The 27,818-nt window shown below is 36.9% G+C and overlaps 1 protein-coding gene across 2 annotated transcripts in view; it reads left to right on the forward strand.

The window, feature by feature from the left end:
• Positions 1-24,428, forward strand: part of SCAI (suppressor of cancer cell invasion) — a 132,663-nt gene extending 108,235 nt beyond the window's left edge. For both annotated transcript variants that reach the window (XM_060153297.1, XM_060153296.1), the window contains 5 exons: positions 317-398; positions 11,162-11,234; positions 14,105-14,278; positions 14,471-14,571; positions 24,239-24,428. In XM_060153297.1, coding sequence (XP_060009280.1) covers positions 317-398; positions 11,162-11,234; positions 14,105-14,278; positions 14,471-14,571; positions 24,239-24,385 — 577 coding nt within the window. In that variant the 3' untranslated portion in view covers positions 24,386-24,428. The remainder of the gene's footprint in view (positions 1-316; positions 399-11,161; positions 11,235-14,104; positions 14,279-14,470; positions 14,572-24,238) is intronic.
• Positions 24,429-27,818: the final 3,390 nt, after the last annotated feature.

The following is a 27,818-nucleotide window of genomic DNA, read 5'->3' on the forward strand; positions in this document are numbered from 1 at the left end:
TGGGATTTTCATGTGTATTTATTAATCCATCTTTAAATATATTAATATATATATTAAATATATAGACTTCTCTTCAGCTTGAATATTCTTGAATAATAATTATGTTCGAATTTTTTTTTTCCAAATAAAACTGTTAACTTGTCTACCCCAGTAAATACAGACTTTTTTGGTCTTTTGCTTAATTAATCTTTGTTTTTCTCCCAGTGCTGTGACAAAAAGGAGATGTGAGCAGACCAAACTGATGAATAAGATTTCTGAGACTTGGCTGATAAAGTTATACAGTCATTCACTGTTACTCTTGTTGTTGTTTTCCCAGCCTTCATCCTGGAGATCTCTATCCTTTCACAAGGAAGCCCCTGTTCATCATTGTGGATTCATCCAATAGTGTTGCGTATAAGGTGAGTTCCATGAGCGCTATTCCACGTTAGACACTATGGCACCACCTTGAGGTAACCAGTCTGAACATGTGCCTTTTTATTTTGCTTTATTTTATTTAATTTTACACAGTTTGTATTTAGTCTTTCTTTTCTTTTGAGGTTGTGCATGCTAGTCAGGATCTGGTGCTATGAATAGAAACAAGAAGAAAACGCATGAATGGACACTCAGTGGAAAATAATAAATCCTCCTGCGGGAAAAAAAATTCAAGATTTCCAAGATCACTGGTGGGAGGTTTATTTTTGTTATATAACCCAGAATAGTTTTCTTTTATAGAGGTTGAAGTATATGGGAACATTTTATTTTCTAGTTTTCAAACTTTTTCCCCTCTATACACTGAGCTACTATAGTTTAAGTGGAATTTCTATCCCATGTTATAGAGTTATATTCATTGAATATCAACACAAATTGTTTTAGATGCACTTATTATTGTTTTTTTTGATTTGCGACAGTAAGTAAAAAAAGATGACCCTGAATTCTGAAATAAGTAACAGGGACTTAATGTGAAAATCCTTTCTTTTATATTTTGCTATAGAAGCAGTGGTTTTCAATGATTATATAAAGAATGGCAGCAGTGAGACACTTTAAAGTTGGATGTTAGAATTCAAACAATAGTAATTTAGAGGAAAATGAAAACAGAATTTTTGGAGCCCTTTGTATGTGGTTGGAATATTTCATTAGTGGACAGTATACTCAGAAATATGCTGGAAACACAGATCTGCCAATTAAAATTATTTCTGTTGTGGGTGTTCATATAATTAGATGGGGAAGCAAACGTTAATAGGTTTATTTCAGGAGAGCAATAGAAATGTTTGGTAGCCAAAAAAGCTGACCCCAAGCATATTTTTCCATCTAATTTTCATGCTTAGTTTCACTTTTTAAAGTCGGAATTCCAAGAGCATCCATCCCACCCTACATTGTTCAGCATGTTTCTTGCTACCCATTTTGTCAAGTTTAACGTTACAACTTTTGATTTTTAGGAAAACTAGCTATGTACACTCTTAAATTGTGAGTGTGCTGTTGTCATTTTTAATCTTTTTGAGAGGGTGGGAGGCTGCTAAAGGAAAAGGTTTATTGGCTACCCCATTTAAACATATAAAATCAGAAGAGTCCAGGCATTTTGTGTCTTCACAGAATTCAAAAAAAGCATTCTGTGCCTTTGTCAATGAAAAGGAAACATTTGCTACAGTTCAACAATGTAACAGAATGTGTTGATGCACAGTAAGCAAGTGTATTGCTTACTATGATCTAGCATGTGTTGAAAGTATTTTCACAATCTATTAATTTCTCTCAATTTAATTGGACATTATTTGATACCATCTTTTATAATCTCAAGAATATCATTCATGTTATGTACCTGCTATTTCCAGAGTGTCGGTTGGATGTAGACTGCGTATTGGATGATGATTTTGAAAAAACACCATTGTGCATAATTGGAATTATGTCTCATGATTTAATTCTAAATTTCAATATCCCAACACCCAGGATAACAGTGGAATAATAGATTTCTGTGTGTGTTTGGTGTTGATGGCACATGCAGTGTCACTCCTCTAAAATTAAATTGTCAAGAACATTCTGATGTTTAGAAATGAAATGGGGAGCCCATGTGCAGTAGGCAAATGAGAGCATGATGTAGACTAATTTGGTCTTTTAAAAAATTAGTTAATGCCTCTGAATCAGGTGTGCAGTTCTCTGTGTTAACATATGAAAGTGTCTGACATTTACTTTTCCCACAAAGCACGTAAAAATTCTTAAACTATCATTTTGCAAGTTTCTAATGAAAAAGAACTGGGTGACATGTATTATTTCTTCAGTACATACTTTGTTATATCCATTTCATCCATATGAATGTTTTATGAACATATATGTGTTTTCTAAATGTTTCTTCATGTAAATACAAACACTTCATGTTATTTCTTCATTTCAGTATTACTTTTTAATTTTTATGAAAGTAACTCATCCATATAGTTGAAAGCTGTAGTTCTCTTTCTGTGCATCAGAAACATTCAGAGCCCTCTTCAAAACCACTTGTACCTGGGTCCCAACTCCTGTGATTCTAATTTGCTTGGCCTGGGGTGGGTCTCAGGTATCAGCATAATTCCCTTGTGTGGTCAGGGTGAGATCTACTCAGCCAAGTTCCGCCAGGAGTTACTAACAACAGCAGTCTCCCGCTCTCATGCCCTACCCCTGTTTGCCTCTTCCCAGAGGCTACCATTTACATCTTTTTAAGTTAATTATTTTGGTATTTAACCATTATTTTTCTAAATCACATGCTGGTATTGATATTCCTTGATTCTTAAAGAAATATCTTTATTTCTTGTATTTCTTAAAATACATGTTTTAAGCAGCATGTATTGATATCCCATTATGGAAGAAAAATTTAACTCTCTTTCCCCTTCCTATCCCCATTTCATATTCATACCTTTTATAACTTTTATCCACACAATAGACATACCATAATTTTGATTCACTGAATATTTAGTGCTTATATTATTATGACTATACAATGCTTTTAACATCTAAGCCACATAGTAAACTTTTTCTTTTCTATGCAACTTTCTACTTTTCCTGGAGCAAATAATGTTATCTTGCTCCTGGTTCTTTTTCTGAACTTATCACAGATTCAACCCCAAGCTCCTCACCAATTGCTTAATCTTCTTTCAGGTTGTTCAGATGCATCATTCTCTTAATTTTATCTTTGGGATGAATTCTCTTGCAAAGCCTCTGGACTGGTGCCCTCGACATGTACTGCACAGCTCTCCTCCCTGAATCTCTTTTCATTATTATTCTGGGAATTCTTCATCTCTCTTCTATATTGGAATCCCTGTTTCCTGAATCCTATGTCTTCTTCTTGGACACTCTCATTTACTCTCTCATTTTGGTTTATTCTCTCATTTTACTGTAGCATCTCCAGCAAAATGGAGCTTTCTGAGAAAGGGTGAATATGAGGTAAAATATTTGAAATCTTGCACTTCTACAAATGTTTTTGATTTACCATCACACTTAAATGGTAGTTTTGGTATTGATTAGAAATTATTTCCCTTCGAAATTTGGAAGGCATTGTTCCATTGCTTTCTAGCTTCCAGTATTTCTTAAGAAGTACAAAGCATTCTAATTCTGAGTTCTTTCATGTGACTTGTTTTCAGTCCCTGGAAATATATAGGATCTTCTCTTTGTCTCCAGTGTTTTTCAGCTTCTTAACAGAGTGCCCAGGTCTGGGTTTACTTTTTTTTTTTTTTCGGTACGCGGGCCTCTCACTGTTGTGGCCTCTCCCGTTGCAGATCACAGGCTCCGGACGCGCAGGCCCAGCAGCCATGGCTTATGGGCCCAGCCGCTCCGCAGCATGTAGGATCTTCCCAGACCGGGACACAAACCTGTGTCCCCTGCATCGGCAGGAGGACTCTCAACCACTGCGCCACCAGGGAAGCCCCTGGGTTTACTTTTAACAATGGTACTTGGCATGTACTTAGTGAGTCCTTTCAATCTGGAAACTCTGCTCATTTTCTTGAGTTGTTTCAATGGCTTCCTCCCTTCCATTTTCTCTGTTCTTTCTTTGGAGAATTTTTGTAATTCATATATTGGACCTTCTGGTCTAGTCCTCTGATTTTTTTGCCCTTTATTTTCCATCTTCCAGTCTTTTTGCTCTGTAGGAAATTCCCTTGCCTTTGTCTTCTAACCCTTTTATTGAGCTTTTCATTTGTTCTCTAGATGTTTCTTTCACAAAGATATAGATGTATCTGTGTGTATGTAAAACATATATACATACACATATATAATTGGTTTTTATCCTGGTTGAAATATCTTCTCTTCCCTTTGAGAATGTCAATGATCATGTAAAAAATTCTCCCTGCATGGTGTCTCTTTCCTCCATTATGGTTTGTTTCTGGTGTTTTTCCTGAATATGTCGTTTTAGAGACTCATAATTTTTGCCCTTCTGCTCAGATATAAGAGTGGAAGCTAGCAAAATGGTTAGAATCTCTGAGGTTCTAGGTAGGACTTGTCACAGTGAGCTGCTCAGTGTGGCAATCTAGCTGGGCCATTTAGTTTGGTAATCTCTGATGTCAGTGTCTTTAGGTCTTCGTGGTCTAGTCATATTCACTGAGCAAGCTCAGCTGTTCTGCCCAGAATGTAAAGGTCTATCAGCATTATGCTATGTTTTCCCTGAAGTCCATGTGTTTTTGTTTTTTAATATAAATTTATTTATTTATTATTTATGTTTGGCTGTGTTGGGTCTTCATTGCTGCGTGTGGGCTTTCTCTAGTTGCGGCGAGCAGGGGCTACTCTTCGTTGCGGTGTGCGGGCTTCTTATTGCCGTGGCTTCTCTTGTTGCGGAGCATGGGCTCTAGGCGCTCAGGCTTCAGTAGGTGTGGCGCATGGGCTTAGTTGCTCCACGGCATGTGGGGTCTTCCCGGACCAGGGCTCGAACCCGTGTCCTCTGCATTGGCAGGTGGATTCTTAACCACTGCACCACCAGGGAAGTCCCTCGTGTGTGTTTATATCTGCATATACATGTACCTTTATGTACCCAGTGCTTCATACTTAAAATATTCTCAATAAATATATGTTGAATGATTAAATGAAGGTAGTCACCATTATCCTTATTTTACAGCTGCAGTAACTGCTCTTGGAGGTTAAGTATCTTGCCTAATTGATTCCAGCAGTCTTTCTCATTCCAAAGCCCAAGATGTTTCTACATTTAGAAAAAGAGGAGCTTTTCGTGCTAGTCTGAGCCTCATTTCAGAAGAGAGGAATTGAAATGCCGAGGTCTGTAACATAACAAGTGTGGCTCACATTTTGGCTCTCAAATTTCCATCAGGTAATAGGCTTTATCTGTAATAATGTAGTACTAGTGGGGTTAAAAAAAACACAAACCTGTCATTTTGGGCAACACTTCTTTGAATTCTGCTTTTTCTTTCCTTGGAAGAAGAAAATCCTTTGAGTATTTAATTATATATGACAGAGATGGATCCCTGCCAGTAAACATGACTTACACATTTGTCAAAACAGTCATATTTATCTAAACAGCCTTGTCCTAAAGTGTTTGACTGATGACTGTTGACTGCTGTGGTCTAGGAAGGCATTCACCTTCATAACAAGATTACCTAAGAGCTCTTCTGACAGTCAGCCTCACTCATTCCATTTCCTTCTTGCTACTTTGAAAGACCGTCTCTTTGTTTTTGGCGTTCTGCAGTTATCTAGGTTTTCTTTCTTTATATTTAACCTATTGGGAGTTGCTGGACTTCTCGAATCTGTAGGTTAGTTTTTCATTATTGCTGGAAAATTCTCAGCCATTATCTCTTCAAATCTTGGCTGCGCTGCAGATCCTCCTTCATCTCTTTCTGGAACTCTGATTTTACATACATCATTCTCATTGTGTCTTCCATGTCTCTTGACCTCTCTTCTATATTTTCCATCTTTTTGTTTCTCTGGCTGAGATTTGGAAAATTTCTTATGATCTGGCTTTCAGTTCACAAATTCTTTCTTCAGCTGTGACTAACTCGTTATTAAACCCATTTATTGATTTTTATATTAGTTGTGGTATTTTTCATTTCAGGAAGTTCTGTTTGGTTCTTTTTCAAATAATTCACTGCCCTTTTTATAGTTCCCTATTTTCTGTGTTCAAGTTTGTTCTTTATTTCTTTAAACTTAATAAGCATACTTACTATATTATTTATTTATCTGGTAATTCTTACACCTGAAATCTGCTTTTGCTGCTTAAAGACACCCTTTGCTGTTTTTGTATCCCTGTATGCTTGATTATCTTTGATTAGATTCTGTAAGGCCAACTGGCCCGAGGCAGGGGAACACAATCAGATTCACAGGTTGAATCAGACCGAAATTCTCCGGACAACCCAGTTCCAGAAACTGCCCTGGAGACATTCCGGACCACCCAGTTCCAGGAACTGACCTGGGGACTTTGAACCCAGCCCAGCCTTCCCGCCTTTCGAGTGGCAGGACTAACTGTCCCCCAGGATACCTGAAAAGACCACCAAATAAGGAATACCCTGCGCCCTCCCAGATTCACCACACCCCTTTCCCTTCTTCCCCTATAAAATCTTGCCCAACCCTCGCCCGGGTGCGACTTCTCTGGCCTCTTTCTCTCGGACCAGTGAACCTCACCCGGGAGCGCTCCCTAATAAAGCTCACTTGAAGCTTTCCTCTGTTTCGCGGTGCCGTTTGTTAAGATCCGACCTTACAGATTCTTCTTATTATCCTTAGATTCTTCTTGTTCTCCTTAAAATTATCTGTGGGAAAGTCACTGAGCCCTAGAATGATGGTACTTTCATCCAGAGAGGGTCTGCATTTGCTTCTGCTAGACACCTAGAGGCACTGCCATTTGGGGACCATGTGTTTGGGGTTACCTAGGTGGTATGAATCTGGGCTACAAACATGCAAGAGGGCTGGCTTACAGTTACAACCATCAGGACTGTTTGGTTCGTTTGTTTGCTCTGTCTCTGCTCTGCTCAGCACCAAGAAAATTTTCCTGTGGTCCCCCGAGGCATGGTCCTGGGGGGCAGGAAGGTGTGAAATTTGGTTTTGGTTCATCCTTACAGTAAGGGTGTAGCCCTTTGGGATTCCAATTTAGCAGGGCCAGTTTTCTGTTAAACTCCATCTTAGGCAGACCCTGAGCTCTGACTGCTGTCCCCTTCTCTGCATAAGGCCTTTAAAACCTAAATGCAAGTGGCTCGATTGATTGCCTCAGGGCAAAGGAGGCCTGCCGTCAGCTGATTTTCTCAGCCTCTTCTGGTTTTGCCTCATCTCTCTGACCTGTCACTGGAGTGCCCCCGGGCTCCATCCTTTTTCCTCTTCTTTTCCAGCTACAACAGACTGCCCTTGATGCCCTCACATAATTTCGTGACTCTAATTACTATCTCTATGCTTACACTTGCCACATTTATATCTCCAGCCCAGACCTTTCTCAGTTACTCCAGACTTGAATATCTATATACTCTACATCTCTATTTGGTGATTCTCACAGAGAACATGCCCAGGACAGAATTTCTAGACCTCTTCCAGATCCAGCTTTCCCCATGTCAGTTAATGACTATTGTGCTTTTATAGTTGCCCTAGCCCAAATCCTTAGTTTCATTCTGGACTCTTCTTTCCCTCACACCCACATCCATTTCAGAATGTTTTATTGGTTATAACTAATAGATCCAGAATCTTACCACCTCTGCCGCCACCATCCTGGTCCATGCTACCATCATCTCTCCCCTGAATTATTGCAGTAGCGTCCTAACTAGGCTTCCTCCTTCTGCCCTTGCTCTCCTACAGGGTGTTGCTGTAAGTCAGATTATGTCACTTATCTACTCAAAATCTCCGAAGGCTCCTCATCTCACTCAGAGTAAAGGCTTCATGTTTTCTGCCCTCACATGCCTCCTCCCCACCTCAGATGCATCTCTGATCTCTTGCTGGTCTCCCTATCACTCAGTTCTCTTCAGCCACAATGACCTTGCTGTTCCTCAAACATACCTGGCAGTCTCCTGCTTAGGATCTTTGTGTTGTGTTCCCCCAACCTTGAATGCTCTTCCAAAGATGCCCACATTGTTTTCCAGGTGTTTAATCAGCTGAAGCCTCTTAAGAGAGTTCTCCCTAATTGCCCTATTTAAAATTATATGCCTCCCCAGCACTCTTTATCCACTTTTCTTACTTTACTTTTCTTATAATCATAAGTTAGCTTCTATATAATGCCATGCACTATTCTAACACATTTAATCCTCACAACGCAAGGTGTTACTTTATTATCCCCATTTTACTGATAAAACCAAGGCACAAGGTGGCTGATTTGGGATTTAAATACAGTCTGATTATAAATCTTTCTGTGCTGCTAACTACTCTATTCTGTCTTTCCATATGTAGCACTTGTCAGCTTCTGTAATATTATATAACTTCTTTATTTTGTTTACTCTGGGTCTCTACCTGCCACCTCCACCCCCATCTAAATGTCAGCTCCAGGAAGACAGGTTTAGGGTTTTTTTAATCTGTTTTTGTTTTTTTTCTTAACTACAGTATCCCTAGCACCTAGAACAGTGTCTAGTTTGTAGGTTCAATGAATATCTATTGAAGAAAGATACATTTATTTATTTATTTATTTATGGCTGCGTTGGGTCTTCATTGCTGCACGTGGGCTTTCTCTAGTTGTGGTGAGCAGGGGCTACTTTTTGTTGAGGTACACGGGCTTCTCATTTTGGTGGCTTCTCGTTGTGGAGCACGGGCTCTAGGCATGCGGGCTTCAGTAGTTGTGGCTCACAGGCTCTAGAGCACAGGCTCAGTAATTATGGCACGTGAGCTTAGTTGCTCCGCGGCATGTGGGATCTTCCCGGACCAGGGCTCGAACCCATGACCCCTGCATTGGCAGGCGGATTTTTAACCACTGCGCCACCAGAGAAGTCCCTAAAGTTGTAAAATGTTTTAAAGTCTCAGTTAAATGGATAATTTCCTGGGAAAAAAATATCTAATGACTACAAGAAGGGAAATCTGAAAGCCCAATCACAGGGTATGAAATAGTATGAGGGAAGTGATCAAAGTTATCTCCTTTTTCTCCATATAAAAAAGGCTCTAGCCATTTTGAGTTCACCAATAAATTCTTTTAAACTTTTATAATTGCACAATTCCAGAGCAATGGAAAATATCAGAAATATCCAATTCATTCTATAAAAGGCCACAAGACATTTATATGACCTTGAGCATTTCCTTGGTCTTTTCTGAGACTCTTTTTCCTTCTCTGTAATAATTTTATAGGATTGTTAAGATTATGGGTTAGGAGCTAAGAATCCTAGGATAGTCCCTGGAAAATAGTTAGCACTCAATAAATGTTAGGAATCATTATGATAATGATACTATTTCAAGACAAAAATAGCACATACAAAAAACTCTATCCCAGATTAGTTTATAATTATAGATTAGAAAATTTTAAATAAAATGCTAATAGACCTATTAATAGAATAATCTATCTGAATAATGCATGAAGGTTCCATATATGAAAATCAATCAATATTGTATTCAGTGTTACCTTTCACCCATTTTTCTATTAGGACAGTGGTCTTTTTCTTATGGATTTGAAAAAGCTCGTAATATTTTTCCCCAATTCATCATCTAGCTTTTTGTTTTGCGGTACGCGGGCCTCTCACTGTTGTGGCTTCTCCCGTTGCGGAGCACAGGCTCCGGACGCGCAGGCTCAGCGGCCATGGCTCACGGGCCCAGCCGCTCCGCGGCATGTGGGATCTTCCCGGACCGGGGCACGAACCCGTGTCCCCTGCATCGGCAGGCGGATTTTTAACCACTGCGCCACCAGAGAAGTCCCTAAAGTTGTAAAATGTTTTAAAGTCTCAGTTAAATGGATAATTTCCTGGGAAAAAAATATCTAATGACTACAAGAAGGGAAATCTGAAAGCCCAATCACAGGGTATGAAATAGTATGAGGGAAATGATCAAAGTTATCTCCTTTTTCTCCATCATCTAGCTTTTGATTTAGTTCATGCTGTATTTTTTATTTTCGTAACTGGGTTTATCAATCTTAATTATAATAGTTAGGAAGATCTTCTAGATGACAAAAATAACCCTTATTTTCTTTCAGCAGTTATTGTTTAATTTTTTTTACATTTAAATCAGATATATTTGAAATACATCCTAGGTTTTGGTATGAAGTATGGAGCCAACTTTTTTTCTAGATAGCTATCAGTTTTTCCTACCAATTCCAACCATCATCTTTATCATATATCCTTAAGCCCTGTCTATTTTGGGGTCTAATTCTAGATTCTTCATTTTTTTTTGTATTGGTTTTCTGCCTCCTCTTATGCTGTGGCACATATTTCTAATTACTGAGGCTTTGAAGTATGTTTTGGTGTCTGATAAGTCTAGTTCCCCCTCTTTGCTCTTCTTTTTCAGAGTTTTCCTGGCTAATGTACCTTATCTGTATGCGCTTTAGAATTTCTTTCAGCCACGGAAAAAAATCTGTGGCTATTTTTGTTGAGCTTGGTTTAAATTTTAATAAATTATTGAAATGACATCTTTAGAATGGGTTCCCCTCTGAGAACACAATATATCTTTCCATTTGTTCAAGTCTTCATTTTTATCATTCAGGAGTATTTTTTAGTTATTTTTGTTTTTTTCACTCCTTATTAAGTTTACTCTTAGGAGTTTTCTTTCTTGTTTTACCAAACAGTCTATGATTTTACTTCCCATGCAGATCTGCCTTTAGGGAAAGGATATTCTTAATCATGCAAAGAGTAGTGAGTGTCAGTTTAATTCTCACCGTAAATTAACACATTCACATTCTGGTTTTATACATCATTCTGTATGAGCAATTAATATGATTCACAATGAGAGATGAAGCCAGTCTTCACATACCAGTAAGTCAGGTTTTAGAGCCTGTGAGGCTGAGAGCCAGATCATAGATCTTGGCAAATTTACCCTTGTAAATATTAGTGTATGTTGCCCAATGGAGCAGCCTCTGGATAAACAGCCAGATGCCCTCTCCCTGTGACACTTCAACCATGTGTGTGCCTTTACTTTAAAAATCAATAGCTCACTTAATAAACTTCACCACTTTAAGAAAACCTGTTATGCATGTTAAACCTGAATGACAGTCTTTTCAGCTGTTACTGATGTTTCTGCATCTGTTCATAAGTAAAAGGACCCAATCTATACACTAATGATATGTTTTGAAAAGTTACTATCATTGGTCAAATCTTTAATGAAAGTTTTAAATTCTTATATATTACAGAATTTCACAAACTTATTTGGACAGCCACTAGTCTGCTTGCTTTCTCCTACAGCATATCCAAAAGCTTTACAAGGTATGTTTTGTCATTCCCTGTTGTATCCGTAGGTTGCAAATAAACTTATGTCTACATTTTAAATAACACTGCTCTGATCTTTGTCTCCCCCACCTATAGTGGTCAGTTGTGGATTTACAGAGTTTGATGTGGCAAGTGTTAGTCTGAAGTAAACCCCGAAGTCTTGCCAACAACCAGAATTCTTTAATGGGCTACTGTTAGGCCTTGAGATAATTCTAAAAGAAATGATAAATCATCCCTGAGAAAAGAGTAAGGTTTTGGTCCCTTGCTACTGGGGAGCTCATGATTTGTGAATTTTAAAATTTGTGTTGCAGGTGTGCTGGGTCGTCATCCATATAGCATGACTTCCTCCAGCTCTGGCTACATATTTTAAGTATCTTTTAAGACGGTGAGATTTCTAGTCTAGAACACTTCTCAATCTATGCCTAAGTGTTAGAATAACCTAACTGGCACAACTTAAAGGGTGTCTTTTATTCACATTTTTACCTCGCATTTTTAAAATAAAAGAACCTCTTCTCCGGGTGCCAGAGAGACAGGTCAGTGTTTTGCCTTTTCTCAGGTGGCTGAGAAATGAAAACCTTTTTGTCTTTAATAATTTGTCCTCAGTAAGCAACACATAAAATCTAATCTAATTCCCAGTCATTAAGCTAGGTAAAATACTAAACAAACCTTAATCCTGTTTTAGCAGTACTTGTCACTGTTTCACTATCTCCCTAACTGTGAATAGTGCTGATGTCTCTCTGTGGGAGATGGCATTTTACTGCTACTTCCCAGCCAGAAGTCCTGTCTGCTGACATAGTTTGACACAGGAAGTGATGGTCAGCATTTGAATGCCCGAGAGAAGCTGGAGACTTTTCACCGTTGTTTTAAGGTAAGTTCTGCTATTTAACAGGGAAAAACATGTAGAAATACTAAGTTCATGTATCTAAAAGGCAAATCACTAAGGGATAGAACTTACCTTCAAACAACGGTAAAGCTCTCCTGCTTTGAGGACTTTGTTAGCCTGTTTCTTATCATTTTTGGAGAAATGTAACCCCTTCCAATTGCGAGTACTTTTTGCTATCAAATTTTCCTATCAAGATGCAGCTTTATTTTAAATTGCATGAACCTAATGGGTTAATACCACAATTATTTAATCTGAAAGGTTTTATTGTGAAGAGAGTAAAAACACAGACTCTGGAGGCAAACTGATTGTGTTTGAATCCCAACTCAGCCACTTACCAGCTATGTGACCTTGGGAAGTTACTTAGCCATTCTGTGCCTCAGTTTCTTTCCTATCAAATGGAGATAATAATAGTACCTACCTCATTAAATAATTCTGGGTACACAGTAAGTATTCAATATGTGCTAACTATTGTTATTATTAATATGGTTAATTGAAATACATGTCCTTAACATTTTTTAGTCCAGTATCCTATTTTTTGTGCTGTAAAACTTAGACCTCTAATCCCTTAAAAGTGTCCCATCTGGACACAAAACTAGCAGATACCTAAGTATTTGGAACGTCAAAGTACGTCCCTGCACCTCTGGTATCTGAATTCTGCAGTTCTCTCTTTAACCAAGAGTCACTTCATTCATTCAACAAGCATTTATTCCACATTTATTTATCAGGTGCTGTGCTAGGTAGAAGATATAGAAAACCTAACAGGCAGTTACTGTAGGTGCTCTGAGGGTTTCACAGGAGGAAGCACATGTAAGGTGAACTCCTGACCAGCCCTTGAGGGTTAAGAAAGTGGATGAAATGATGTCTAAAGTTGAGTTGAAGGATACGTAGAATTAGATAGGGGTGGGAAATGGTTGAATAAGAGTGTTCTAGCAGAGAAAAAGCATGCGAGCATGTGAAGAATGAATTGGGGAGGAGCTTTGATGGAAATGGGGAGATGATGTTGGCCAGAGTGAGGACAGTGGCTGGTTAGCTGGAGATAATAATCCTGGAGAACCAGTAGGGCTTGATGTTGGACTGGATGAGAGGGAATCAGGGAGAGGAAGGAAGCAGGGATGGACTGCCAGGTGTCTGGCTGAGGTGCTGGTAGTAATGATAATCCTGGATAAGAAGCAGATTTGTAGGAGAACAACGGGAAAGAATCTACTGACAAGTTTTGATATGTTGAGTTTGAGGTTACCTTTGAGAGTTAGGTTGAGTATAGTAGTCTGGAGCTCCTCTGTCCAATAGAAATATAATGGGAGTCACACATGTGATTTTAAGTTTTCTAGTAGCCACATTTTTTTTTAAGGTAGAAACAAACAGGTGGAATGAATGTTAATGAGACATTTATATTTTAGAATGCGCAGTGTGTCTCAATTTGGACTCATCACTTTTGAAGCGTGTCTGGTGGCTACTGTAGGACAGTGCCATTCTGGACCTAAGGAGCTTATTTAGGCTGCAGATAGGGAACTGGGAATTAGTATGCATATAAATGATAACTGAACTTTGTGCATAGGTGAGATCAGCAATGTGGAGAAAGAAAATACTGATATTTAAGGGATAGGAAGAGAAAGAGCAACTAACAAAGGAGAATGAAAGAGATTGGCAGTTCTAGTACTTCTCAGAGGGTTCCATTAGGAGCTGCCCGTGATCCAGCACTTGCCATATTTGCATGGAAGTTGTTAGTGGGAGGGGAAAAAAAAGCAAAGGAATATGTTCATTTTCCATTTCTCTTAAGTTTACGAGGCTCTATCTTAAGTTTTTTTCAGCAGAAAGCAATGTACCTGGGATATGTTTTTGTAGTTCCAAGCTGAATGTACTTTGTTGAAGTATACTTTAATGATACAGCTTTAATTTTATACATTGTCAGTATATTAAAATGTTCCTCAAATGCCTCTCTTTTGCAAAACTGTTGTCTATATATATAACATGTTTGTTATTACAGATCAATCTCAACGAGGTAGCCTCTTCACTCTCTTTTTGAACAATCCTCTAATGGCCTTCCTATTTGTCTCTGGATTGTCAAGCATGCGTAGAGGCCTATGGGAAAAGTGTCAAGAATATCTTCGAAAAATCAACCGCGATATTGCCCAGCTACTGACCCATTCACGTTCAATAGGTACCCTACTAATCTAACTGCACACTTAACAGAATGTACTATAATGGTTTAAAATTGTTTAAATTGTTTGAATTTGTAAAGGTATTTGTTGAAGGCAGGAAAGTTGAGAAGGTTTTCCTGAACATTTCTTGCCTTTTGAAATGTATTTTCCACTTAAGTATCCTTTTACTGTCACTTTTCTCCTCTTTGCAGATCAGGCATTTCTCCAGTTTTTTGGAGATGAATTTCTTCGCTTGCTTCTCACAAGATTTATCTTTTGTTCAGCCACCATGAGGATGCACAAGATTTTTCGGGTAGGCAAAGAATATCATTAAAGATCAATTTTGCCATTTTAGGTATTTAAGAGTCATATATTTCACTTGTATTAAATAAACTTTGACTAGGTCCAATATAATATTCACATATTAATATGTAAGGTATAAAGATGAACAATCTAAGGCACATCTGAGTAGCTACCACCCAGTTTAAGAAGCAGAAAGTTTTCATTACCTTTGAGGCCCCTCTGTGGGTCCTCCCTGATCCTGTCTCCCCTCTTTAGTTTTAATGAAACTAAAACCCTGAATTTTATAATTGTCATTTGCTTTTCTTTATAGTTTTGTCACATGTTTTTGTGTTCCTACACAACATGTTCATGGATCCATATTGTATGTATTCTTCTACATCTTGCTTTTTGACTCACTGTTACATTCCTGAGATTGAGCCATGTTGATGACTGACTGTAGCTTTCCTTCATCCGTTTTCACTGCTATATAGGATTCAATTGTTTGACTATACATCCCAAATTACTCATTATCTACTGATAATGGCCATTTGGGTTGTTTCTGGTTTGTTATTATTATAAACGATGCCACTGTGAAATCTTCCATCAGTTACCTGACACACATATATAAGATTTTCTCTGCGGAACATACTAGTAGTGGACTGCAGGGTCAGACCCTATAGATGTATTCAGCCTTACTAGTTAAAGCCCTGGTTATACCAGTTTACGCTTGCAGTAGCTGTGTGTAAGAGTTGCTATTGGTCTAGTCCTTGCCAACACTTGTTGCTGTCATTCTTTGTGTTTCATGTGAATCTGGTGGGTGCAAGTAATAGCTCATTGTGCTTTCAAATGTCATTTCTGGGATTACTCTTGAGGTTGAACAGCTTTTCATATGTGTTACTCTGTGTTCGTCTTTATGAAGAGTGTGTTCAAGTCTTTGGTCTGTTTTGCTCTAAGTAGATTGTTTCTTTCTGTGTATTCATGTAACTAACACTCTTCAGTGAGGTTTTAAAAAATTTAGCCATTTTTCACTTCTTATAAGTAACATTTGGTTCTTTTTCAAATATGCTTAAATATTCTCAAAAGTCTTTTGCCATTTTTAGTTTTAAAATATGATATTTTTTCCATTTTATGACTGTAATTTTAAAATGTGGAAGAGTTTTGCAGTGAATACCCATATACACACTAGCTGGATTCTGCAGTTAACATTTTGGCATATTTGCTTTCTCACATATTTGTCCATTTATCCATCTCTCTTTTCAATTATCAGTTCATCTCAGTTTTTGATGCATTTTGAAGTAAACTGTGGACTTCACCCCTCAACACTTCATCATGCATATAAATAACTGAAAATTATATTTATTTACTTCTTTTTTTTTTTTTGCGGTATGTGGGCCTCTCACTGCTGTGGCCTCTCCCGTTGCGGAGCACAGGCTCTGGACGTGCAGGCTCAGCGGCCATGGCTTACGGGCCCAGCCGCTCCGCAGCATGTGGGATCTTCGCGGACCGGGGCACGAACCCACGTCCCCTGCATCAGCAGGCGGACTCTCAACCACTGCGCCACCAGGGAAGCCCTATTTACTTCTTTTTTTAATGTAAAGTTTGCATACAGTGAAATGCACAGAACTAAAGTGTACCATTAGATGAGTTTTGACAAATACATACTCCTTTGTAACTCAAACCCCAATCAAGTAATACAACATAGCATCATTCCAGAAAATTTGCTCCACACACCTCTCCAGTCAGTCCACTACCCATTATCCCAGAGACAATGCTCTTTTTATTATTTTCACTACAGATTAATGTCACCTATTCGTGAATTTGAATTAAACAGTGTAAACCTTATTTGATCAAGCATGTTCTTAATATTCATCTGTGTTGTTTCATGTAGAAGTAACTCATTCCTTTTGAGTAGTTCCATTTTCTGAATATATCACAGTTTATTTAGGCCTTCTCTTTTTTTTTTTTTTTTGACTTCGTCAGTTCTTAGTTGTGGCACGCGGGACCTTTGTTGAGGTGTGCAGGATCTTTCGTTGTGGGGCACAGGCTTCTCTCTGGTTGTGGCACGTGGGCTTCTCTCTGGTTGTGGTGCACGGGCTCCAGAGTGCGTGGGCTCTGTAGTTTGCGGCGTGAGAGATCTCTCATTGAGGCCCGCGGGCTCAGTAGTTGTGGCGTGTGGGCTTAGTTGCCCCGTGGCATGTGGGATCTTAGTTCCCCGACCAGGGATCGAACCCACGTCCCCTGCATCAGAAAGTGGATTCTTTACCACTGGACCATGAGGGAAGTCCCCTAGGCCTTCTCTTTTTGATGAACACTTGGGCAGTTTTAAACTTTTGACTATTATAGATAAAGTGGCCATGAACATTCCTATACAAGTCTTTTCCAGACTTACGTTTTGAATTTTCTTGGTCATAGAGTAGGTATGTCTTTAGTTTTATAAGAAACTGCCAGACTTTTTCTCAAAGTAGTTTTGTCATTTTCTTTTCCCAGCAACTGCATGTGAAAGTTGCTCTACATCCTTGCCAACACATAGTGTTGTCAGTCTTAAATTTTAACCAGTCTGTTGGATTTATAGTGGTATCTCATTGTATTGGTTGGCCAAAAAGTTCATTCGAACCTTTTGGCCAACCCATAGTTTCAATTTGCATTTCACTGATGAATGAGGATATTGGACATCTTTTCATGTGCTTGTTAGCTGCATTTTATCCCATTCTGTTGGCTTGCCTTTTCGTTTTCTTAACAGTGGCTTTGAAGACTAAACTTTTAAAATTTTGATGAAGTTTGAACGAATCAATTATTTTTTTTGTGGTGTGATTTATCTAAGAAATCTCTGTCTATCCCAAAGTCACAAAGATTCTAGGAGTTTATAGTCTTAGCTTTTACATTTAGTTCTATGATATGAGTTAACTTTTGTTTACAGTGTGAAGTAAGGGTTAAAATTTCTTTTCAGTATGGGTATGAAATTGTTCTAGTATCTGTTGTTGAAAAGATTATCCTTTTTTCATTGAGTTACTTTTGTTATTTTTGAAAATCAGTCAACCATATATGTATAGGGATATTTCTAGACTCTAAATTCTGTTCCATTGACTGATAGCATTTTTCTCTAATATACTGCTGCCTTGATAATTGTAGCTTATAATAAGTCTTGAAATCTTTGTAGTGTGAGTCCCCCCTGCCATTGCCAAAATGTTTTATGTGTTTTAATAGTTCTAGAAGATCCTTTGCATATCTATGTGAATTTTATATTTTGATTGGGATTACATTTAAATCTATATAATCAATCTGTAGAGAGTTATATTTTAATAATATTGAGTCTTCCAATGAATTAATATGGTATATCTCCCCATTTATTTAGGTCTTCTTTAGCTTCTCTCACCAATATTTTGTGGTTCTCATCATACAGGTCTTACATGTGTCTTATTAAATTTATTCCAAAGTATTTCAAGTTTTGATGATTTGTAAATAGAATTATATTTTTTATTTCATTTTCCAATTATTTGTTGCTGATACATAGAAACAAATGTTTTTATGTATTATCAGCTAATAATGTTTTCTAAATTAACCTGTGGGACTTCCCTGGTGGTCCAGTGGTTAGGACTTCGCATTCCAATGCAGGGGGTGCAGGTTCGATCCCTGGTCAGGGAGCTAAGATCCCACGTGCCTCGTGGCCAAAAAGCAAAACATAGAACAGAAGCAATATTGGAACAAATTCAATAAAAACTTTAAAAATGGTCCACATCAAAAAAATCTTAAAAAAAAATAATAAATTAACCTGTATCCTGCAGTCTTGCTAAATTGAAGTATTTGCTTTGTTACCTTTCTGTGTATTCCTTAAGGTTTTCTATCTACACGATCATGTCATCTTCAGACAAAGGCAGTTTTACGTCTTCCTTTCCAATCTGTATGCCTTCTATTTTGTGTATGTGTGTGCTTTTATCAGGGCTAGGTCTTACAGCAAAATGGTGAATAGAAGTAATGTGAATGAATATTCTTGCCTTGTTCCTGGTTTTAAATGAAAAATTAATCATTTACCATAAATTATAATGTTAATTGTTAGTTTTTCATACACACCCTTTTTCAGGTTGACTGAGCTCCTTTCTCTTCCTATTGCTGAGTTTTTATCAGGAATGGGTATAAAAGATTGTCAAATACTTTTTTTCTGCATTAATTGATCCTGATATATATTAATTCTGTTAACATGGTGAATAGCATTGATTGAACCTTGTATATCTGGGCTAAACACATTTTGTGGTCATGTATTATCCTTTTGCATTGTTTGATTCATTTTGCTAGTATTTCCTTTTGGATTTTTGTATCTGTTTTTATGAATGATTATGGTATGGTATTTAATTTTTTCTTGTGATGTCTTCATGTGGTTTTGTTATCAGGGTAGTGCTGACTTCATAAATTGAGTTGGGGTGTGTTTCATTCTCTTGTATTTCTTAAAGAGTTTCTTTTCAATTGGCATTATTTCTTCCTTGAATGATTGGTAGAATTCATCAGTGAAGCCATCTGGACCTGGAGTTTTCCTTTTGGGGATGTTTTAAATTATGAATTCAGTTTCAAAGGCTATTCATGTTTTCTATTTTGTTCTTAGTTTTAATCACTTGTGTCTTGCAAGTCATTTTCTAATTTATTGCCAAAAAATTGTTGATAATATTCCTTTATCCTTTTAGTCTCTGTAGACTCTCTAGTGATTTTTCATGACTCATATTGGTAATGTTTCCTGTCTTTTTTTTTCCAGTCTAGCTAAAGGTTTGTTAGTTTTAATGATCTTTCCAAATAAACAGCTTTTACTTTCATTGATTTTTTTTTACTACTGTTTGTCTCTTTTTTACTTAATTTATTTCCATTCATACTTTATTATTTTTCTTCTTTTTAATTAATTTTATTTTAATTTGCTTTTTTTAATTTCTGTTTTAAAACTTAGATTGAGGGCTTCCCTGGTGGCGCAGTGGTTGAGAGTCTGCCTGCCGATGCAGGGGACACGGGTTCGTGCCCCGGTCCGGGAAGATCCCACATGCCGCGGAGCGGCTAGGCCCATGAGCCATGGCCACTGAGCCTGCGCGTCCGGAGCCTGTGCTCCGCAACGGGAGAGGCCACAAGAGTGAGAGGCCCGCGTACCGCAAAAAAAACACAAAAACTTAGATTGAAAACCTTTTTCTCTTCTAGTACAAGCACCTACCCTTTAAGCTTAACTGCTTTAGTTATATGATTTCAATACTTTTAACTTTATTGAGACTTGTTTTATGACCCAGCATGTGAATTATCTTGGTGAAGATTCTTTCTGCACTTGAAAAGACTATGTATTAGATGCTATTCTAATACATGCTACTGGATGTATGCTTCTGCTATTATTAGATGGAGTGATGTATAAATGTCAATTCAGCTTGATGTTCCAAGTATATTTAATAGTGTTCTTCAAGTCTTCCATATTCTTTTTTTTTTTCTTTTTGCGGTACACGGGTGTCTCACTGTTGTGGCCTATCCCGTTGCGGAGCACAGGCTCCGGACGTGCAGGCTCAGCGGCCATGGCTTGCGGGCCCAGCCGCTCCGCGGCATGTGGGATCTTCCCGGACCAGGGCACGAACCCGCGTCCACTGCATCGGCAGGCGGACTCTCAACCACTGCGCCACCAGGGAAGCCACAAGTCTTCCATATTCTTAACTTATTTTCTGTCTGCTTATTCTATCCCTGATAGAGAAGTATCTAAACCTCTAATTATACTTGTGAATTGGTTAGTTTCTCATTTTGGAGCTGTTTTTTCATTGTTCATTTTGAAGCTGTTATTGAGTTTGTACATACTTAGAGTTGTTATGTCTTGTTGAAATTACCCATTCATCATTATGAACTGTCTTTATGTGTGGCAGTATTCCTTGATCTGCAATCTAGTTTGTGCAATATTAATATAACTATACCACTTTTCTTCTGGTTTGTGTTTGTATGGAAAATCTTGTTTTATTCTTTTACTTTTAACCTATATCTGTCTTAATATTTAAAGTGGAATTCTTTTCAACAGCGTTAGGTCCTGCTTTTTTATCTAGTTTGACCATATCTACCTTTTACTTGACATTTTTAGTTTTAAATTACATTTAAATTAAGTATAATTCTTAATATAGTTTGAGTTAAATATACTATTATTTGTTTTCTATTTGTCCTGGCTGCAGTTTGTACCTTTTTTCTTTCTCTCCTGCCTTCATTTTCATTTGACGTAATTGAGGTTTTCTTTGTTTTAGAATTCTATTTTAATAACACTGTAGATTTATGCTGTATCTCGTTTTGCTTTTTTAATATCACTTTACATTTAATGTAATTATCTTAACATAGTATTCTTCCATTTTCTCCCTCCCGGTCTCTACTATTATTGTCATTTGACTTTTGAGTATGATATATACTATTTGATACTTTGTGGTTATCATAGCATTAAACAGTCAATTATCTTTTTTTTTTTTGCCACGCCATGCAGCATGTGGGATCTTAGCTCCCTGACCAGGGTTGGAACCCGCACACCCTGCAGTGAAAGTGTGGAGTCTTAACCACTGGACCGCCAGGGGAATTCCTAAAAAAATTTTAATGAGGAGGAAAAGCTTATATATTTATTATTTCTGGCACTCTTAATTTCTTTCTTTAGATTTAATCTTCCATCTGGTATCATTTTTCTTACCACAGAATTTCCTTTATCATTTCTTATAGTGCAAATCTGGTGGTAATTAATTCTCTCATTGCTTATTTATCTGAAACAGTATTTATTTCACTCTGGTGTTTTGTGGACCATGTGTTATTTAGAAATATGTTATTTAGTGTTTAAATTTTGGGAATTTTCAAGATATCTTACTGATTTCTAATTTAATTCCTTTGTGGTCAAATAGTATGCTTTGTATTGTTTGAATCTTTTTAATTTATTGAAACTTGCTTTATTGTCTAGAATGTGGTCTATAATGGTGCATGTTCTAGGGACACTTGAAATGAATGTATCAATATATGCTGCTACTGTTGAATGAAGGGTTCTATAAATGTCTGTTAGGTCTCATTGGCTTATAATGTTGTTCAACTTCTTTATAGCCTTACTGATTTTCTGAATAATTGTTCTATTATTACAATGTGTAATGTGTGTTTTCTTCTGGCTGTTTTTAAGATTTTCTCTTTATATTGGTTTCCTACAATTTGATTATGATGTACTACCTTGATATGCTTTTCTTTGTTGCTTTCTTCCTGCTTGGGGTTTATTGAGCATCTTAGAGCTATCTAAATATCAAGATATTTAATATATTTTAGAATATTTTTGGCCATTATTTCTTCAAACATTTTCTCTACTCCTCCCTTTCTCTTTCTGGAGCATCAATTACATATATGTTAAACAACCTAATATTGTCCTACAGGTCAATGATTTGCTTTTTTTTTTTTTTAAGTGAAAAAAGGTTTATTTACATGCTCTTCATTTTTTTAAATGTCTGTTTTCTCTCTGTGTTTCAGTTTCTGTTGTCTTCAACTTTACTGATGTTTTCTTTTGCAGTGTCTAATGTGCTCTTAATCCTATGTCCATTTAGTTTTTCATTTCAGGGATTACATTTTTCTCATCTCTAGAAGTTCTTTTTGGTTCTTATAACATTTTCCATTTTTCTCCTCATTATATTTACGTTTTCTTTTGTGTTCTTGAATGAATAATAATAGCTAAAGTCTTTACCTACAAATACTGTATTCTCTATCATTTATAGGTTTGCTTTTTTTGTTTTTTTTCTACTGGTTAGGGGTCTCATATTTCTAATTCTTTGTATGTTTAGTAATTTTCTGTTAAACTGTGAGCATTATGAATTTTCCGATGTTGATTTCTCTATTTTGTTGTCTTTAAAGAGCGTTGGGCTTTGTTCTGGCAGGAGTTAAATTACTTGAACATCTTTTTGACCTTTCCCTGGCTTGTTTTTAAGCTTTTTAAGGGCAGATTTATTACAGTAGCATTAACATACAGATGTAGATTTATTTCAGCCTAGTACTAAGAAGCATGATTTCTCTGGGGTCTCTTTTATATGTCCACTGTTTCAACACATATTCTCCACCCTTGGGGTGTTTGGTCAGAATTCAAACATGTCCCAGCCCTGTGTGAGCTGAGAGAATTGTTCAGTTTACAGTAGCCCCCCAGCAGTTCCTGGTTTTTTGTTTCTTTTCTTTTTTTAGGGTTTTTGAGCTTTTCATTATTGTCACTCCTCATAGTATTTAGTGTGGTAAAATGAGAATTTAGTCTCTGTAATATGTAATTACTGAGGCCTACAGGCACAAGAGAGATAGAAATGACCTTTTAATATATGGACCGTCATGTTAGATGTATAGAAAAATGGTAATTTATTTTTTCAGTAAATTTTAAGTATGTGGCAAAATTGTAGTCTATAGAAAGTACCAAATGAAGAAGAATTTCCAAATGAGAATCACTTTATTCTTGAAATTGTCTTCTTCTTTTATGTCTATGTGATTACAAAAACTATTTTCTTTTTTCTTTTATTAGTCCTTTTTTTGTTTTTTCCCCGATCTTTCATCTCTCTTTCTAGGGACTCTTTTTTTCACTCTCTTTGCTAATATGCTTAGAAACCTCATCCATTTTCATGGCTATTAATATTTATCTTCATGTAGATTGTATCAGTGTATATATTATATATGTATATAGTATGACATAAACTGCTCAAACCTGTGTTCTTCTTTTTTAAAAAATTTATTTTATTTTATTTTATTTTTGCTGCATTGGGTCTTCATTGCGTTGCGTGGGCTTTCTCTAGTTGTGGTGAGCGGGGACTACTCTTCATTGCAGTGCGCGGGCTTCTCACTGCGGTGGCTTCTCTTGTTGCAGAGCACGGGCTCTAGGCGCACAGGCTTCAGTAGTTGTGGCTCGTGGGCTCTAGAGCACAGGCTCAGTAGTTGTGGCGCACAGGCTTAGTTGCTCCGCGACATGTGGGATCTTCCTGGACCAGGGCTTGAACCCATGTCCCCTGCATTGGCAGGCGGATTCTTAACCACTCTGTCACCAGGGAAGCCCTCAAACCTGTCTTCTGAGATACGGTCCTGAATTTTCAAATTCTGGTTGACGGGCTGTCCTCTTTGTATAGCCCATTACCTTAAATAAAATATACCTAAAACCTGAAACTTTATACTATCCCCAAATTATCTCCTCCTTTACATCTCTTTTTCTCTGAGTAGCTCTCAACTCTTCTTTCAAGTCATCCATTCCTGAAATCTTAGTCATTTTTGACACCTCCTTCTCCTATAATTAATTGCCCAGGCCCATTAATTTGACCTTTTCAGGGTTTCCCATGTCTTTTCTCTCATTTTAATTTCTACTGAAACATGTATTTATTTATTCATTAACAAATACTTTTTGAAATTCTGTGTATTTTAGGATTTTCCCCCCAGCAAATAGGAATTATATGGTTTCCACAATATAGCATAGTTCCCAGAAATGATAGGCCCCAGTAAATATTCATGAAATAACTCACTAAATGGATATATTAGGTTGAACCATATGAACATATCATTTTTGGGGTCAAAATGGTCAAATGTCAGCAATTTCGTATGTTCAACAAATGTATTACCAATATGAAGGAGAAATATGCATATTAAGTTACTTCTTAATACTGTTCATATTAACAGTAATATAAATGTGTATAATTTTCTTTCCTTAAACTATAAAATTGACTTTTCTCTTCTTTGTTTACCAGGAAACACGAAATTATCCAGAATCATATCCACAACTCCCAAGGGATGAAACAGTGGAGAACCCTCACCTCCAGAAGCACATTTTGGAATTAGCATCCATTCTGGATGTGCGAAACGTGTTCCTTGAGAATACCATAGATGACTATTAGAACAAAAATCCTCTGTTGAAACAAGTTTTCATTTGCCACAGATTTTAAATGGTGCAGTTTTCTAATGTGATGACAGACACATAGTGGTGTTATTTAGTTTTTATTTTTCAATTTAGGACCACCATTTTAAAAACAAGCTGAAAAAAATTGTTCAAACTTTTAGGGTAACTGTTTTAAAATACAATGTTTCAGGTCTTTTAAAAACTCAATCTTGGAATTTTTATTTTTTGGTTTTGAGGTATGGATACTTACCTCTAACATCTGATCCTACACTCATATAGTCACTATTCTCACCCTGAGAAGAGTAAATCATTTATTTTTGTATAATGAGGAAAACCCAACTCTTATACTTGGACCTTAAATGTGTGGATTTGGAAAATATGTAATTGTTCACAAATATGAAACTAGCCAGCATGGACTACTAAGAATCAAGAACAGAGCCCTTCCATAATATTTCTTTTCATTCCAAGTTAGTAGATAGAAAAATGTGTGATTCTTTGAAGCCTAATCAAGATAGGTCTTTTTTTCTTTTTTTTCTTTTTCTTTTTGCAGTATGAGGGCCTCTCACTGCTGTGGCCTCTCCCGTTGTGGAGCACAGGCTCCGGAGGCGCAGGCCCAGCGGCCATGGCCCACGGGCCCAGCCGCTCCGCGGCATGTGGGATCCTCCCGGACCGGGGCACGAACCCGTGTTCCCTGCATCGGCAGGCGGACTCTCAACTACTGCGCCACCAGGGAAGCCCAAGATAGTTCTTAAAAGCATTTAATTCGTTTAAATGCTGTCAAAGTTTCAGTAACTGTATAGGATTGATTTGCATCTGAAAAGCTGAATCTTTAATTGAGGTCTTGAGATGATACATATCATTTGGAATGTGTGAGTCCTGTGTTATCATGAGATATGTTTGCATATTTTGTTTTCTTTGTATTCTTTGAATGCTGGAAGTGAAAAAGAACAACTTTTAAATCTTTCAGTCAAAAAATCAGGTTGTCATTTTCATAATACAGTGTTTCCATAGGAATTCCATTTAAACTTTTATTAATTAATGAGATCAAGTTTAAAGACTGTCTAGGTTGAGGTCTGTGGTATACAGTAGAGAGTTTGTAATCTTTTTGCCTAGTTCAGATTTATGAAACTTCAGAGTTGTTACTAATTTTAGTTGAGGGTAACTGAATTGTTATATAATTAAAATGGAAGTTGCTTTTGCATTGACAATTTGGAAATTAGGTTTTTAAAAACTCCTTATATTTACTATTTTATATTTCATGCACAAGTTTTTTATTATTTTATATAGGGTTCAGTGTATTATATAAAGATTTTTGTGTTTTTTCTTCCCTTTCATCCCCTTCATAATTTTACAGGTACTAGCTATGATTTCTTTCCCCTCTTTTGACTCCCCAGCATTCAAGTTCAGAAATCATTGAATCAAAAGCCCTTCTACCTAATTTTCTGTACAGGCTCACAACTCTACCTCTGGCAGTCCCAGGGGAAATGAGGTGTTTGCTTTTGGTGCCTCTTTCCTATGTCCCTAGGGAAATTTTACTGTAATATTTTTAACTTGGTTTTTATTTCTAACATACAGAATTATTTTGGTCTAAGTTATTCATATATGTGTTCCAATTTGTTGGTTTTTCATCTGAAGTCTTGAAGTTATTGTTCTTGGGTTTGGGAGACTTTGTGGGTTTTTTAATTACTTTTTTAAAAGTCATTTTTGTTTGTTCTTTTAAACATTATTTCAGAAGGCTTTGGAAAAGTTACCCTGGAGAGGGATTTCCTTTGCTAGTGGGTTTTTATTATCAGATAAAGACTGCTTTCCTTTTTTTCTCCCCCCAGTACCTTAATAAACTTCATAGCTTTCCTTTCATAACAGTGTTCACCTGAACCACAGCAATAGACTGTCCTTAGTTATCTGACCTCTTGTTTCAATTCCCTGGAAGTTCTGTGCCAGTACTAGCAACACATATTCTCCTGTTCTCTGATGCTTAAAATAAATATTTATCATCCTGAGCTTTATCCTCACTTGATTAACATAAAGAACACTGGCTTGAGAATTAGGAGACCTGAGTTCTAATCCTGGCTTTCCTGGTAACTAGCTTTATGCCCTTTGACAAGTGTCTTCATGTCTCTGCTTTTTAGCACTCTCATCTGTAAAATGAAGGCATTGGCCCAAGGTTCTGTCCAATTCTGTGGTTCTATAATTTGAACTCTTGGTTCCAAAAGATATTGATTTTCCCACCCCTGCCACCTGGAAAATTGGTTTCCCTTATTTTAGTATACACAACATTTTCTTTTCTATATCCTTTTTACCTAGTTTTTGTTCAAGAAAATATCTGGGTCCCACTTAGTTGTTGTAGAAACTAGTTCAGAGAGAGAATCTCCAGAAGAAATTGGAGCTTTTGTTATTAGTAACGTGTTTGTCTAAGAACAAGGGGTCTTGGAACTCACAGCTAGTGTTTAGATGATGACCTTGCTCCTCAAGTTAATAGTAGTGTAATTCCTTACTGGTGGTTAAAAATTTAAAGTGAACTAAAGTAATCTTGAGAGGAAAACTGTGCTGGAAAATTCTAAACTATTGTTTCATTCATGCCTTTAAAAAAATGTGTATTGAGCAACGCTATACTCCAGATTTTGTCCTAGGCATTGGTGAAACAGACAACGTAGACTTAAAAGTCCTTGTTTTCATGAAGCTTATATTCTAGTAGGAGGAATCAGGCAATAAATATAATAAATAAGTAAATTTATGTTAGAAAGTTTTAAATAGTATGAAGAAAATTTAGAGCGTGGCAAGGGAAATTTTTCGTTTGTTTTTAGGCAGAAAATAATGTTTCAGTGAGTGATCGGGGTAGGCCTTACTGTGAAGGTTACATTTGTGCAAACACTTGTATTCCTTTGTTGTTGTTTTTTTTAACTTTTTGTTATGAAAATTTAAAACATACACAGAGTTTAATGAACCTTGTATACCCATTACCCAGCTTCTACATTTTAAGACCTTACTTTAATTGAGGAAGAGGAAATGAAAAAGGACAATCACTCAATGGGCTCAAGATGGCAATGGCAGAGAATCTTATTTTCTCAATATATACTGTTCCCCTTTATGAATATTAAAATGTTAAACCCTTTATTTATTTTTAGAATTCATAGAAATTTAAATTTTGGAACTAAGAACAAAGCAAAACAATGGCAAAGGGCACTTCTTTGCTTTCAAATTGCACAAACTCCCCCCTGGAGATTCTGATACAGTGTCTCACCTCACCTAAGAACCACTGTAAACAAAATAGTGTAAGAGTGCAAGAAGTCAGTTATATACAAAACAAAATTAAGCACAATGGAATTGTTTTCTCTTTCTTTGTCCGTATATTTCTGAAGTTGATAAAGCGACTATCTTCCCTAATTTACAGAAGAGAAAGCTGAGACCCCAAAAAACTCAGTTTTTTTTCA

The sequence above is a fragment of the Lagenorhynchus albirostris genome, chromosome 7 (genome assembly GCF_949774975.1).
Source record: "Lagenorhynchus albirostris chromosome 7, mLagAlb1.1, whole genome shotgun sequence".
Taxonomy (NCBI): domain Eukaryota; kingdom Metazoa; phylum Chordata; class Mammalia; order Artiodactyla; family Delphinidae; genus Lagenorhynchus; species Lagenorhynchus albirostris.